This window comes from Rhinoraja longicauda, chromosome 36 (genome assembly GCF_053455715.1).
Source record: "Rhinoraja longicauda isolate Sanriku21f chromosome 36, sRhiLon1.1, whole genome shotgun sequence".
NCBI lineage: Eukaryota > Metazoa > Chordata > Chondrichthyes > Rajiformes > Arhynchobatidae > Rhinoraja > Rhinoraja longicauda.
Window position 1 is genome coordinate 13,449,957 of NC_135988.1, and position 16,328 is coordinate 13,466,284.

Genomic DNA, 16,328 nt, shown 5'->3' on the forward strand with positions numbered 1-16,328 from the left:
AAAAACGTCCTTACTTCGAAAAAATGACGTGATTGTTATGACACCAATTGTGTTCCTTGGACTAATTATCTTTTTCATCGAACACCCTTCTTTCTTTTGGAAATTTGATGCGTGTTTTGTATAAGATTTGTGTTTCAGTATGTTGTCTATGTGCCTGAGTTGCTGGTACAAACAACTTTTTTGTTGTACCTCCTCTATCTCACTGTACTTTAAAATTAACTGGACTTGACTAGATCAACTTTATCACATGCATAGAACAGTACAGCACAACAACAGGCCCTTCGGCCCACAATGTCTGTGCTGAACGCGATGCCAAGATCCATCTCTTATCTCATAATCCATATCCCTCTTCCCAACGTATCCATGTGCCTAACCAAAAGCCTCTTAAATGCTACCATTGTATCTGCCTCAACCACCACGGCAGCAAGATCCAGGTATTCACCACCCTCTGTGTTAAGAAAAGTTACCCAGTACATCTCCTTTATAGACAATAGGTGCAGGAGTAGACCATTCGGCCCTTCGAGCCAGCACCGCCATTCAATGTGATCATGGCTGATCATTCTCAATCAGTACCCCGTTCCTGCCTTCTCCCCATACCCCCTGACTCCGCTATCCTTAAGAGCTCTATCTAGCTCTCTCTTGAATGCATTCAGAGAATTGGCCTCCACTGCCTTCTGAGGCAGAGAATTCCACAGATTCACAACTCTGACTGAAAAAGCTTTTCCTCATCTCCGTTCTAAATGGCCTACCCCTTATTCTTAAACTGTGGCCCCTTGCTCTGGATTCCCCCAACATTGGGAACATGTTTCCTGCCTCTAATGTGTCCAACCCCTTAATAATCTTATACGTTTCGATTAGATCCCTTCTCATCCTTCTAAATTCTTTAACCTTTGCCCCTCTCATCTTAAAGCTATGCTTGCTAGTATCAGTTTCTTCCATCCTGAGAAAAAGATCTAACTGTCTATGCTACCTAGGCCTCATAATTTTATGTCCTTCTCTCAGGTCTCCCCGCAAACTCTGGCATTCCAGAGAAAGCAATCCAAATCTGTCCAGCCTCTCCCTGTAGCTAATGCCCTCGAATCCAGGCATTCAAGTCAATCTCCTCTTCATCATTTCCAAAGCCTCCACATCCTTCCTGTAATGGGGCGAACGGAACTGCATGCATTACTCCAAATGTGGCCTAGCAAAAGACTTACAAAGATGGATCATGACATCCTGACTCGTATAACACAGTGCCCTGACCTATGAAAACATACCTCTCCCCTCCCCCAGTGGCCCTCTCCCCATTACCCCCTCCCCCATGGCCCTCTCCCCTCCATTGCTCCCTGTGATCCTCTCCCACTGCTCCCCCAGTGACCCTCTCCCTCCCCCAGTGACCCTCTCCCTCCCCCAGTGACCCACACATTCTCTGTATGTGTCAGAAGGAACTGCAGATGTTGGTTTAAACCAGAGATAGACACAAAAAGCTGGAGTAACTCAGCTGGTCAGACAGCATCTCTAGAGATAAGGAATAGGTGACGTTTCGGGTCGAGACCCTTCTTCAGACTGAAGAAGGGTCTTGAACCAAAACATCACCTATTTCTTCAGACTGAAGAAGGGTCTCGACCCAAAATGTCACCTATTCCTTTTCTCCAGAGATGCTGTCTGACCCGCTGAGTTACTCCAGTTTTTTTTAGTCTACATTCCCCGTATGCACTCCATCACAACTCTGCAAATCAAAACTCACATGTTTTCTCAGTATTCCATTTCCGATAAAGGGCCATTGAACCTGAAATGTTAACTCTGTGTCTTTCTCCACAGCTGGGAACTAGGAGGCCTGTGGAAGAACTTATTGGACTCCACCCACCAGGAATAGAACATGGGCAGCTCGCATCGAGATGTGGCAGGGTGGAGGATACATCTTATGGCTTATGTTACTGCCAGCGCTGGAAGCCAGGCTTGGATACCTGGGTAAGTCCTGGCTTTGAGGTTAATATCAGCCCCATTGTAAGTAAGGCCACCAGTGTAGTTGGCGTTTAATCTGTCTCCAAAATAGCCCCAACGAACCGCTTTGTTGGGAATGCCCAATGAACACTGGTTTGCGGGCAAGGTCCACATTCTGTAAACAAATAAAAAATAAATATTAAATCATTGATCAATGTTATTCTATAACAAGTGAAATTTTATGATATTTTTAGTTTTGTTTAGAAAAGTTTAGAGATACTCTGTGTCTTTTTTGTAAACCAACATCTGCGGTGCCTTGTATCTGAGCCGAGCCAGAAAGCTCTGTAGATTGAAAAATCCTCTTCAAAAACGTGCAGGCGTGAGGTCATGCTTGCTATGTAGTTAATAAAGTCGTTGGATCATTATCTAGGTGTACGGCTTCTGTTATTATACGGTCAACACAACATGGTGTCAGACGTGTACAGACTTACGCCAAATTCTATTGTTTTCCTCTTGTTTTTATCTTAGTTTGTTATTTTTTCTACTTTGTGCGATGGCTTCAGGCCATCAGGACTGTCAACTTTTATAACCCCAGAGACTAGATTTTTGTCTACACTATAGTAACTTATTAACTTTATTTATATGCTGTAACTGTAATTCTTTTTTGTGCACAACCCGCAGGCATTGCCACTTTCATTTCACTGCACATCGTGTATGTGTATGTGACAAATAAATTTGACTTGACTTGACTTGACTTGACTTGGGCTTCTGCTCTCAGGAAACCGGAGATCTTAGTGTTTGATGCAGATCTCGCGGAACAGTGGTGTGTTTTTGAAGAGGATTTTTCAATCTACAAGCTCCCGGCAAGCAGGCCCGAATTGCCCGCCACGGCCCGGTAGGCCTGGTTTGCCAGCCGCGGTCCCCGGCAGGAACCCGCCCGAAGGCTCGTGCGTAGGAAGGAACTGCAGGTGCTGGTTTAAACCGAAAATAGACACAAAATGCTGGAGTAACTCAGCGGGACAGGCAGATGCTGGTTTAATGGCAGTGGCAGTATCGCTGTCATTTCTACATTTTCCTGATCTCCTTTCCCTTTGTCCTATTTTCACACTCCACTTCCTTATCTATGTATCTCCCTCTCCCCTGACACCAGTCTGAAGAAGGGTCCGGAAACGTCACCCATTCCTTCTCTCCAGAGACGCTGCCTGTCCCACTGATTTCCTCCAGCATCTTGTGTCTACCGCCCGAAAGATCGTCGTACGGTGTTAACAGGGAGGGAAGCTGGAGACGTCGGACGCGAGGAGCAAAGACTGGCAGGAGTGTGAACCGGGATAATGCCTCCAGCACCTTCAAGGTCGGCTGCAGGAGGTGACCCCGGGACGGGACACAAAGATGGCCGGGCGTGGAAAGGAGAGGGACATCAGTTTGCAGGAACTGCTCCAGTATTGGTGACTGGTGGTACCGTTAATGCCGGTGCCCTCACGTGTAGTTTATTCAAAAATAATTTCACTGTGCAGCTGTATATGTGACAAATAAAACACTGTTGACTATTGACCACAGTCCAATATCTAAGCTGAAAGGTGCTGAGTTCAAGTCTCCTTTCAGAGACTTGAGCCCACATTTACAGGCTGAAACTGTAGTACGCTACTGAGGAAGCCTTTCACAGTCAGATGTGATTTAAATTAAATGTTAACTCAAGCCCTGCCGACGCTTGTAGATGCACTTAAAGGATCCAATATAATTCCAAAGAAGAACATGGAAATTATCCGTGCCCTACCCAATGTTAATTCCTCACATCAACATCCCTGACACAGGTTATAGGTTAACTTACACATTGCAGTCTACACATTGGAAGCATGAAAGACTGCAGATGCTGGAACATTGCGCAAAAATAAACTGCTGGAGGAACCCAGTGGGTCATGCAGCATCTGTGGAGGTAATGGGCAGATGATGCCTTGGTCAGAACAACTTCTTCAGACCGATGGAGTGGAGGGGGTGGTGGAGAAAGCTGGAAAAGCAAGCTACATTGGAATGTGTAGGAAGGAACTGCAGATGTTGGTTTACACCAAAGATAGGCACAAAATGCTGGAGTAACTCAGCGGGACAGGCAAACCGACGTCCCTCATCTCTCCAGAGATGTTGCCTGTCTTGCTGAGTTACTCCAGCATTTTGTGTCTAACCTACATTGGAAGCTTATTGTACATAAATTACCTTTTGCATTTCCTACATTGGAGCAGTGATGACGTTGCAATGGACTTCATCGATGGTAAATCATTCTGGGCTGACCTCAGGATGTTTAAGACCCATTATTTTATTTTTTTATTGGATTCTTCCTTGAAACATGTACCGGCCACCTTTGATTCTTTTGGGGAACGTCATACTGAACAATAAATCTCTATCCAGCAATAAATACAACCAGCTTACTCACCGAGTGCTTCATCATATCTTAACTCCGACTGTGAAAATAGTAGTTAATTCACAAAATGCTGGAGTAACTCAGTGGGTCAGGCAGCATCTCGGGAGAGAAGGAATGGGTGATGTTTCGGGTCGAGACCCTTCTTCAGTTCCTTCTCTCCCGAGATGCTGCCTGACCTGCTGAGTTACTCCAGCATTTTGTGAATAAATACCTTCGATTTGTACCAGCATCTGCAGTTATTTTCTTATACAAAATAGTAGTTAAGTTTAGTTTGGGCATACAGCATGGAAACAGGCCCTTCGGCCCACCAAGTCCGCACCGACCATCAATCGACCGTACACTTGTTCTATCCTACACACGAGGGATAATTGACAGAGGCCAATCAACCTACAAACCCGCACGTCTTTAGAGTGTGGGAGGATACCGGAGCACCCGGAGAAAACCCACGTGGTCACTTGGAGAACGTGCAAACTCCCTGCCGTCAGCACACGTGTAAAGAATCGAACCTGGGTCTCTGGCGCTGTAAATGAGCAACTCTACCGCTGCGCCGCCCCCTTGTCTCGTCCTGGATAAGATTCCTTGGCCTCGTAGCAGTTGGGGTAAATCTGAGGTGAATCTGTTACCCATGCCTCACTCCCTCGACATGTAACGAGGAATGACACAATTTTATGAGAAATGGTCTGTGTTGAATTGGCTGATGACAGCAGGAGAGGCAAAGGGGGTCATGCATCCAAGGAGGGGCAACAAAAGGGCAGGTTTCTGCTCCAAAGTCCCACTGGGCTTGTTTCGCTGTCATGTCAGTTACAGTGAAATATGCTGCCAATGACATTGCACCATGGTTGGCTGTAAATGTAGGTCAGTCCGTCAAGGTATCTGGTGTCCCCATGAGACTGCACTGACTGCACATGGAATGTTGGAGGAAGACAGGCTCGTCCATGTTGTGCAAATAGGGAATGATGCATCAGCCTGTCTGGCTTCACCTTATTATCAAACTCACATCTTCCCTGCAATGCTTCAATTTCCCTCCACAACTCCCCTCAGGACTTGAGGGCCTGCGCCATAGGGAGAGGTTGAACAGGCTGGGACTCTACCCCTTGGAGCGCAGGAGGATGAGGGGGGTGATCTTACAGAGGTGTACAAGATCGTACAAGAGGAATAGATCGGGTAGACGCGCAGATCTCTGCGCCTGATCTCCCTTCCACACATAGAGGAACTGCAGGCTTCTGCAGCGATATCCACAACCTCCATCACGGAGAGAGCAAGTGACCAGCTGCAGTTTCCCCCCGACTTCAATACCAGTGTGACTGAGAAATATATCACCATTCCTTCATCAATGCAGGACTTAAATCCTGGAAATCACCACCAAGCCGCTCTTCACATCACGGTGGCACAGCGGTAGAGTTGCCGCCTTACAGCGCCAGAGACCCGGGTTCCATTCCGACTACAGGCGCTGTCTTTACGAAGTTTGTACATTCTCCCAGTGACCTGCGTGGGTTTTCTCCGCGTTCTCCAGTTTCCTCCCGCACTCCCAAGACATACAGGGTTGTAGGTTAATTGGCCTGGTATAATTGTAAATTGTTCCTAGTGCAGACCATTGTTATTCCAGAACCAGGGGGCCACAGTTTAAGAATAAGGGGTCGGCCATTTAGAACTGAGATGAGGAAAAACGTTTTCAGTCAGAGAGTTGTGAATCTGTGGAATTCTCTGCCTCAGAAGGCAGTGGAGGCCAATTCTCTGAATGCATTCAAGAGAGAGCTGGATAGAGCTCTTAAGGATAGCGGAGTCAGGCGGTATGGGGGAGAAGGCAGGAACGGGGTACTGATTGAGAATGATCAGCCATGATCACATTGAATGGTGGTGCTGGCTCGAAGGGCCGAATGGCCTCCTCCTGCACCTATTGTCTATTATCTATTGTCTATAGTGCGTAGGATAGTGCTAGTGTACAGGGTGATCGCTGGTCGGCACAGACTCATTGGGCTGAAGGGCCTGTTTCTGCGCTGTATCTCTAAACTCAACGAAACTTAACTAAGCTAAACTGAACATGAATTGCAGCATTTAAGTAAATGGTTCCCCATCACGTTCCCAAGATAGGCAATAAATGTCCACCGCTTGAACAAGCTAAATAAAAAGAAAGGAGAAAGTGCAGATGAAACAGGAGTTTAGGGACTGCAACAAGGTAGATTGGGAGATAAGAAATATATCTTTAGTTTTTTGAGAGGTCCACTCAAGAGACCCATAGCAGAAGGGAAAAAGTTGGTGGAAAGAACAGAAAGTGCTGGAGTAACTCAACAGGTCAGGCAGCAGCTCTGGAGAACATGGATAGATGATGCTTCAGCTCGGGACTAAAGAAGGGTCTAGGTCTTCATGTTCTCGAGAGATGCTGCCTGACCCATTGAGTTGCTCCAGCACTTTGTGTCCTTTTGTCTAAACCAGGCTCTGCAGTTCCTTGTATCGACAAGAGGTTGCCGAATATGATATCTGGTCTGTGCTGAACTCATTGATTTCGGTGGGAGTGGCCTTTATACTGTTTAATTGGCTTTTCAAAGAGCTAGAATGGACAGAATAGGTAGAGTAGTTTTCTTCTATGTTATAGAGTGTTATTGTCAATATCTCAACATCTTTGGACCAAGAAAGAAAATTGTTCATAAATCAAAGAATGGGAGGAATTCAGTGGGTCAGGCAGCATCTTTGGAAGGACTATACTTTGCTTGATTTAATCAATTTCACTCCAAATTTGCACATTGCCATCAAATTCACTTGGACCATCTTTGACACTGCTCTCCCCTCTCTTGATCTCTCCATGTCTATAACCAAAGGTAGACTAATGACTGGTGCGAGCCCGAAGAAGGGACCCGACATGAAATGTCGTCTGTCCACTTCCCTTCACAGATGCTGCCTGAACTGCTCCCTTCCTTCAATGCTTTGCGTTTTGCTCGAGATTCCAGTACCTGCAGTCTCTTGCGTCTTCACGAAAATTGTTCCGCTTATATGACCGGTCCCTACAACAGCACGATAACTCCTCAGACTTGGCCGTAAGCTCTGGCAGATTCTGGGACCAGTGAAAGGTGCAAATCAGGCTGGGAGAGGGGCATCAGGTCATGGGCCTGCAGCAGTCTGGGACTTACCTGGGTTCACCTGGATCGGGGGTGCTCCAGTACTTCCAGCGGGCGGACTAGACCTTGGACTTTGGACTCTGTACTTTGGACTTTTTCTTTGTAAACGGCACCAAAATATGGCAACAGTGCATTGCCAATGCAGGTTCATAAGTTCATCAGTGATAGGAGCAGAATTAGGCCATTCGGCCCATCGAGTCTACAACGCCATTCAATCATGTCTGACCTATCTTTCCCTCCCAACCCCATTCTCCTGCCTTCTCCCCATAACCCCTGACACCCGTACTAATCAAGAATCTCTCTATCTCTGCCGTAAAAAAATATCCATTGACTTGACCTTCACAGCCTTCTGTGGCAATGAATTCCACAGATTCACCGCCCTCTGACTAGAGAAATCCCTCCTCATCTCCTTGCTAAAGGTACGTTCTTTTATTCTGAGGCTTTGAGACCTCTTGGTTCCGGACTCTCCCACTAGTGGCAAACATCCTCTCCTCATCCACTCTGATCCAGGGCTTTTACTTTTCGGCAAGTTTCAATGAGGGTGCGAATAAGAGGCCAAGTTTCAAATGAGAGGCAGGAACAGGTCCCTTAAAGACGTGGAAACAGAAACATAGAAAATAGGTGCAGGAGTAGGCCATTCGGCCCTTCGAGCCTGCACCGCCATTCAATATGATCATGGCTGATCATCCAACTCAGTATCCCCTACCTGCCTTCTCTCCATACCCCCTGATCCCTTTAGCCACAAGGGCCACATCTAACTCCCTCTTAAATATACCCAATGAACTGGCCTCAACTACCTTCTGTGGCAGAGAATTCCACAGAACCAATGTTCTGGAGAACAGAAGATAGACACACACAAAAAAAAAGCTGGAGTAACTCTGCGAGGCAGGCAGCATCTCTGGAGAGAAGGGATGGGTGTCGAGACCCTTGTTGAGACTGGTGGAGAAGGGAGGCTGGAAGGAGCCGCCACGAAGCGGCGCTGCTCGCCCTCTCTCAGATGCTTGCAGAACGCCCCCTGTGGGTTCGGAGAACATCTGCCCGAACAAAGGAGCCGAGACTTTGAATTGAGAACAGAGTTAACCCATGGTGTAATATTGCTTTCAACACGCCGGGAAAGTCACTGAAGTGAATGCACTAATTAGAGCGGCGTTAAATCATTGCAAATTGGAACATCGAGAGTCCAGGAAACTCAACGCATTGCACTGACGCCGGTAGGTATCTGTGTCCATTCTCTATGTATCAACGTGCATCTTTGGAAAAGCAGTCTCTCGAGCAGCGCGTTTCTTTCCAGGTATCTGTCAATTAATCCGCCTGTGTTTGCAAGGGAGAATTCAACCTTCCTAAAAATGTTTTGCAACCCGCTCTCACCTCCCCTGTTCGGATATCAGTCGCGTTAACAATTCGGAACTGGCAATTAATTCCCTTCCCTTTTTTGAACTTGTAATGCGCCCGGTACAAACCTTGGAATGAACCTGAGTTGGAAAGCAAAGGATGAGGTTTGGAGGGGAGGGGAGGAGAGTGGAATTGACAATGACATTTGGGGAGATGAGAACGATTATCTCAAAAGGTGTGTCAAGATCGACTGAGTGAGATACACCTCTTGGACTGAGAAGGTAAAAATCGAAGCACAAATTCGCCCCCCGCGCTCTCCCGCCCTGACCACATTAACTAAATAAATAAGTGTAGGAAGGAACTGCAGATGCTGGTTTAAACCGAAGATAGACACACAATGCTGGAGTAACTCAGCGGGACGGGCAGCATCTGGAGAAAGGGAATGGGTGACGTTTCGGGTCGAGACCCTTCTTCGGACTAACCTTTTTTTTCAGACCCGAATAAATAATTTGCATTTATAAAGAACCCGCTCCGTTTCGTTAAACTATTTGCACCTTCTTCAATTATCCGCTCTGCATTTTCGACGGGGATCCAGTATGTTTGTAAAATATTTAGTTTTGTTTTTATGTTGTTGTTGCTTGTCCCCTCTCGACATTGAGAGAAAGGCGAGGTGGGTTGGTTTTACAAACTTTCAACCCAATGGCCAATAATTGCGTATATTTTTACGAATTATTTATCGACGCCACATAAATAAAAAAAAACTAATCGGATCGATGTATTAATTCAACCAGTTCAGAAAATAGTGTGTAATAAAACTTTCGCCCGGGGGCTGAGGTCGAATCGTATCAGACACAACAAGAGGTCGATTATCTCTCCTAGGTTTAATATACGGCGCTGCAGTTGGGATGTGAGCCGCTGTTTGTTAATTGTAAGATTTCGTGTGTAAAAAAAAACCCATAACGATTATTGTGAAAAAGTAATTCAATCAATCTGTTTATCTGCGTTCCCCTATCGTCTCCTCGCCGCCAATTTGTGTGTGAGTGTGTGTATATGTGTATATGTGTGTGTGTGTGTGTGTGTGTGTGTGTGTGTGTGTGTGTGTGTGTGTGTGTGTGTGTGTGTGTGTGTGTGTGTGTGTGTGTGTGTGTGTGTGTGTGTGTGTGTGTGTGAGAGTGTGTGTATATGTGTGAGTGTGTCTGACCCCGCGTGTGAATTCTTAAATAAATCCCACTTCCCCGTCCACAAAAACCGCCAATTTCTTTCCCCACCATAGCGGCTAAATAAATAAAAAATTGTCGGCCAAAATACCAAATATGTTTACTTTAAAAGAAGATAACGTCACTCACAAGTGAGGAGATCAAGGCATCGGGATCCTGGTTAGATTTGGATCATTTGTGTAGGTGTGACATATTAATGGCAATGTCGGTTACGCTGCCCGTTGTCGTTTTATTCTGACTTTCTGTTGTTTATTTCAGAGGGACCGAACGGGAGCCGGCTTTCTCACCCCCACCCCCCACCCAAAAAAAAGTATCAGCAGATCTAACATGGGCTGACAAGGGAAAGCAAGTTCATACTGTGGACCACAGGTCAGTTTCTTAACCCATTTGTTTCGTGTTCGCGGCGCCGTTGTGGACCGCGACTGCCCAAGTCCATCTTTGGAAACAGGCAAACAAAAATACGAATGGGTTGTGGCCGTGTAAGCGGTCTCTTGCACTGCTCCGTCCCCCTCCCAAAATACGTCCACTTCCAAAAGGTGAAATTATTAATGTCGTATAAATCTAGCTCGTACAACAACAACAACAAAAAACAATCGATGTTAACATGGATGATATTCGTGTAAAGGTGTATTTGTTCAATCTATGTTCATGACCTGTGTTCACTCCGTGTTAAGTGGCAGCTTTCTTGTGTACAACGTTAAATGAATGATTGGTTCCTGTTAGATTTAATTTATGTCTCGCTTTGGAAATTGAAGGCGACCACAATTAAACCTCGTTCACGATGTGCACATGTGTCATTTAGACGCACATTTCCACACGACAGCGAGCAACTATTAAACTTTGTTTAGTCTTCATTTATTATTATTTCTACACGATAACCCGCAATTCAGAGAGAGGGAGAAAAAACCCACTGGCGGGTGAATCGACTAATAGAACAGAATAGGGCAAAGTTGAAATGTAAAATATTTCTCTTGAAGATAGACACAAAATGCTGGAGTAACTCAGGGTGACAGGCGGCATCTCTGGGTGGAAGAAATGGGTGACGTTTCGGGTCGAGACCCTTCTTCAGACTGAATTTGTCTGAAATTGGTCACTGTAAATAGTTCCTATTGTCGGGATGAATGGTAAATCTGAGGGGAGGGGGGGGGCGGGGGTGGAAATTCGAGGAGAACAAAATAGGTTGAATGTGGATGTGTGTTTGTCGGCGCGGAATCTCAGGGCCGATGGGCCTGTTCCTGTTCGGCACTCCAGCAGTTCAAAAACCTAAACATTTAAACATTAATGGAAGAAGAGTTCGAAGATCACAGTGGTTGTGCAAATATTATTTCTGAATTTAGGATTGTAAATGATACTTAAGCGCACACATTAACACTGTATATAAATGTCTCATATGTGTATGTCCGTGGATAGTGGATGAGCGTAGGAAATAACTGCAGATGCTGGTGCAAATCGAAGGTATCACAAAATGCTGGAGTAACTCCGCGGGTCGGGCAGCATCTGGGAGAGAGGGAATGGGTGACGTTTCGGGTCGAGACCCTTCTTCAGACTGGGTCTCCATGTGTGTTTGTGTGTTTGTGTGTGTGTGGGGGGGGGAATAGTGTATGTGTGTGAATAGTGTGCGCGCGTGTGTTTGTGTTATAGAAGTGTGTGTGTGTGTGTGGGGGGTGAATAGGGTATGTGTGTGAATAGTGTGTGTATGTGAATAGTGTGTTTTGTGCCTGAGAAGTGTGCGTGTTTGTGTGTGTGTGTGTGGGTGGGGGGGGGGGGGGGGTGGGAGCGAATAGTGGATGCGTGCGTGTGAGAGAGAATTGAGTCTGTGTACAAGTGTGGAGAGAGAGAAAACTGTGTGCGTGTGAATAGTGTGTTTGAATAGTGTATGAATCAGAATCAGAATCAGAATAACCTTTATTGTCATCCCAAAAAAACAAGTCTTTTGGACGAGATTTAGTCACCCATGCGTGTGTGTTTGTGAGAGAATTGTGTGTGTGTGTGTGAATCGTGACAATATACAGTGTGTGCGTGTGTTTGTGTGTGCGTGTGTTTGTGTGTGATAGAGAGATAGAGCGAGGGAGAGAGAGAGAGAATAATGCTTGTATCTATAACCAGATAGTGGAAGAAGTTGCCCATTTCAAAAGGACGTTGTTTGTTTAAGTGAGATGTGGTCGTGTGGCAGCGAACATTGTTGGGCGGGTTAGCCCGTGACAGTTGGCCCAGTCTGTCAGGGTTAGAGGGCTGTGACCCGGGTGAATGTCAGTTCCTCCGCCCATCCATCCTTCCCTCCTTCCTTCCTTCCTTCCTCCCTCCCTCCCTCCCTCCCTCCCTCCTCTCCCTCCTCCCTCCCTCCTCCCTCCCTCCCTCCCTCCCTCCCTCCCTCCCTCCCTCCCTCCCTCCCTCCCTCCCTCCCTCCCTCCTCCCTCCCTCCCTCCCTCCCTCCCTCCCTCCCTCCCTCCCTCCCTCCCTCCCTCCCTCCCCTCCCTCCTCCCTCCCTCCCTCCCTCCCTCCCTCCCTCCCTCCCTCTCTCCCTCTCTCCCTCTCTCCCTCTCTCCCCTCCCTCCTCCCTCCCCGCCAGACGCTCCTCTGGCACACGACTTCCCATTGTCCTTGCTAACACCAGCCAGGAATGGATTCAAAACCAGCCAGGGAGAGAATGGACTGGAGGGGAGAGAGGACGGGGAGGGGAGGGGGAGGAGGGGGAGGGGGGGGGGGGGGGGCGTTGGAGGTCGGTCGATTAGCATTTCCCACACCCAAGGGGCTGGCCATACAAATCCCATTGAAAACTCCTTTCCAATCGCGACGCTCGAACTATTATTTAAACAATGAAACACTCGTGCTGACTTTAAGCAGAACGCTCAGTCACTGTAGCCAGCTGTCGTTTGACTGCTTCTAACCATCGCAGAGCCGCTTCGTTCACTCCCCCCCACTCTCCCCCCCCCCCCCCTCTCCCCATCAGCCAGAGTTGCAGAAATAACATCTAAACATTCAACACTGATCATCAAATCAAATCCGTCTAAAGTCGTGTTTTCACTTTATTAAATTAGTAATCTGGACTGAATCAATTAGAATCAGTCATCTAAATATATATATGTGTGCAAGGAGGAACTGCAGATGCTGGTTTAAACCGAAGAGGGACACAAAATGCTGGAGTAACTCAGTGGGACAGGCAGAGAGGAAGGAATGTGTGACATTTCGGGTCGAGACCCTCCATAGGATATATCTGCCCGTTTTAATAGCAGAGAGCAATATAATTCACAACTTCATTCGGTATTTTCGATAAGTACAACCCTCTCTCGTTTAAACAATCTAAACATCTTTCACTTGAGTCATCATTTGTTTTGTGCACTTTTTCATCTCTCCCGTTTCCCTCTCCCCTGACTCTCAGTCTGAAGAAGGGTCTCGACCCGAAACGCCACCCATTTCTCTCCACAGATGCTGCCTGACCCGCTGAGTTTTGGGTCTATCCTCTTTAAATATTTTCTCTTGTATTTAAAATAATCTAAATATTTTCTCTCGCATTTCAATAATCGGAATACTTTCCCTTTCTGTGTGTAAAGGCCGTTAAATTAATCACCAAAACCTTTTTTTTTTAAATTGGAAAGATAAACGACATTAAAACGGCGGATGCTGTGATGTACAGTCAGCGAAAATCAGTTAGCACACAGTCAGAAGTTGTGCGGTGAAAGCGATCGCCAAGTGTATCAGGCTTGTGTTTCGTCCCCCTCGCCCGAGGTTTTACGTTAACATTGGGGTCGAAATATCTCTTACAATCCCCAACATTTAACCTTGGTTCATTTTATAATTGTTTAAGAAATTAGACAAATCTTCATTCCGCTCAGTGAAACATAAACCGAAGAGGTTGCAGATTGAGGGAGGGGAAAGGTCTCGACCCGAAACGACGCCTATTCCTTCTCTCCAGAGATGCTGCTTGTCCCGCTGAGTTACTCCAGCATTTTGTGTCTTTCTTCGGTGTAAACCGGCATCTGCAGTTCCTTCCTACACCGTGTTATCCATTAACGGTTTATTGTAAGATAAGAAAATAACTGCAGATGCTGATACAAATCGAAGGTATTTATTCACAAAATGCTGGAGAACTCAGCGGGTCAGGCAGCATCTCGGGAGAGAAGGATGGGTCGAGACCCTTCTTCAGACGGGTTGAATTAGTTCTGTCTGAATTACCAACCTGAGGTGCCCTTAAAGTAAAAAATCAGTTCATGTTTATTTAAGTTAAACGCGGTCAATGTTGTGATCGAATTTTCAGTCAGATGTCTTGGCCCAGAGGTGACGTTAATCACTCTGTTCTAGGGGTGACAATACCTTAGAGTCAATGTGTTAACTTCCGTCAGAAAATGTTCAGCTGATTTTCCCCTTTAAGGAATCAGCTGACCAGCTGAGTGGACGGTCGAGGCGCTCCCCCCCCCTTTCTGACCAAAATCTTTGACCAAAACTGTTCAGGCGTCCGCTCCTTTAGCGGAACTCTGCTGTTCCGCGTTCGGAGGAGGAGGTGGAAAACCGGTCCAACGAGCTCATTCACATAAAGGACTCGAGTAAAGTTCATTCTCTCTGCGTCCGATGCAACAAGATAAATCTCCCGTACTGAGTGTACTGAGTATTAGTGTAAGAAAATAACTGCAGATGCTGGTACAAATCGAAGGTTTTTATTTCACAAAATGCTGGAGTAACTCAGCGGGTCAGGCAGCATCTCAGGAGAGAAGGAATGGGTGACGTTTCGGGTCGAGACCCTTGACCCGAAACGTCACCCATTCCTTCTCTCCTGAGATGCCGCCTGACCTGCTGAGTTACTCCAGCATTTTGTGAATAAACACCTTCGTACTGAGTATTAACATGGACAGGACGCAATATTCCCGATCTTGGGTAGGTAGGAACTCCAGACACTGGTTGAAACGGAGACAGACCACAAAAAGCCGGAGTAACTCAGTGGGACAGGCAGCGTCTCTGGAGAGAAGGAACGGGTGACATTTCGGATCGAGACCACCCTTCTTGTTCTTCATCCAACTCAACTGCCCACCGCGAACAATTTACATTACCGCCTGGTTCGGTCCGAGAAGTTCCCCTCCCGTTGCCAGTCCGTCCCTGCTCTCTCCCACACTTTCGTTTCTCGCCAAACGCACCAGCACAATCCCCGGGACCACAAGTCTATCCGTATCCGCACACAACCCGCAAACCTCCTTCGTTAAAAATAAACCCCAACACAACCCCAAATATCCCCGAAAACAGACAGCGAATCGCCCCCTTCCTTAAAAGTACAAACTCGGTCTAAAACATCGAAATAGATTTGTTATCAAGAGCGAAATAATTTCTCCCCGACTTATTTCACAATTCAAATAATTCTCTTCCCACCCCCCTCCCTACTTAATCTACAAATGTATGCGGAAATGTATCCATTATATTTCTAAATTTATGCGCCTCCAAAAATCTAATCGAAATGCTTAACATACCAGGATTTTTTTTTACACACAAGCAACGCAGAGGAACATTAAAATAATCTTCGTACCTGTTACACAATCCATCTATAATGTGAGCAATAATTACCAGAACGGTTATGTCATATATTACTACTAACGACCATAACCAATTTATTATATTGTTACATATTAATCTGCAATAACTCGAAATGTGTTATATATTACCACTAATCTTCATAACCAATAAATTAAATTGTTAGATATCAATCTATCATAATGCGAAGTGTTTCTCTTCTACTTTGCTAATCAATTGCCCTGTATATTTTAGATATTAAACTGTAAGTATATCTAACACTATGCAAGTGTTAAATATTATTACAGTGATTACATTTCCAGTGAATATACCACAAATGTAGATTTAAAATCAGCATTGGAGAAAGGAATTTAGAACTAGCTCTGTCTCTCGAAAGCTTCACGATCGATTAGGCTGGATTTTTTTCTCCAGCCAAACTTGTAGATTAATTATAGGGAGAGACACACAAATTGCTGGAGTAACTCAGCGGGACGGCAGCATCTCTGGAGAGAAGGGAATGGGCGACGTTTTGGGACCAGGCCACTTCTTCCTTCAAATGGATGCTTATTATAACTGCATTTCTTAATTTTAAACTGTGTTTGATTCTGTGTTGGAGAAACCGAAGTGCTCCGTCGACAGCTTTGGGCTAATGAGCGAGGCTGAGGGGTGGAGGGGGGAGATTTCGATTAGCTGACATCGACATCAGTTTTCGGCAAGCAATCAGGTCACAAACATTTTGTTTTTGGTTTACAGCATGCCTCAACTTAATGGACCAGGGAATTAAAAAGTCATTCAGGCGAAAGGACGGTGTATTTTTGCAAATTACAAACCCGAACT

General features: G+C 46.0%; 1 protein-coding gene across 1 annotated transcript in view; it reads left to right on the forward strand.

Moving 5' to 3' along the window:
- The first annotated feature begins 1,858 nt into the window (after window positions 1-1,858).
- LOC144610286 (transcription factor COE2-like) overlaps window positions 1,859-16,328 on the forward strand; it is a 249,166-nt gene continuing 234,696 nt past the window's right edge. Inside the window, exons 1-3 of the mRNA XM_078428875.1 lie at window positions 1,859-1,950; window positions 2,702-2,818; window positions 10,257-10,367. Coding sequence (XP_078285001.1) covers window positions 1,859-1,950; window positions 2,702-2,818; window positions 10,257-10,367 — 320 coding nt within the window. The remainder of the gene's footprint in view (window positions 1,951-2,701; window positions 2,819-10,256; window positions 10,368-16,328) is intronic.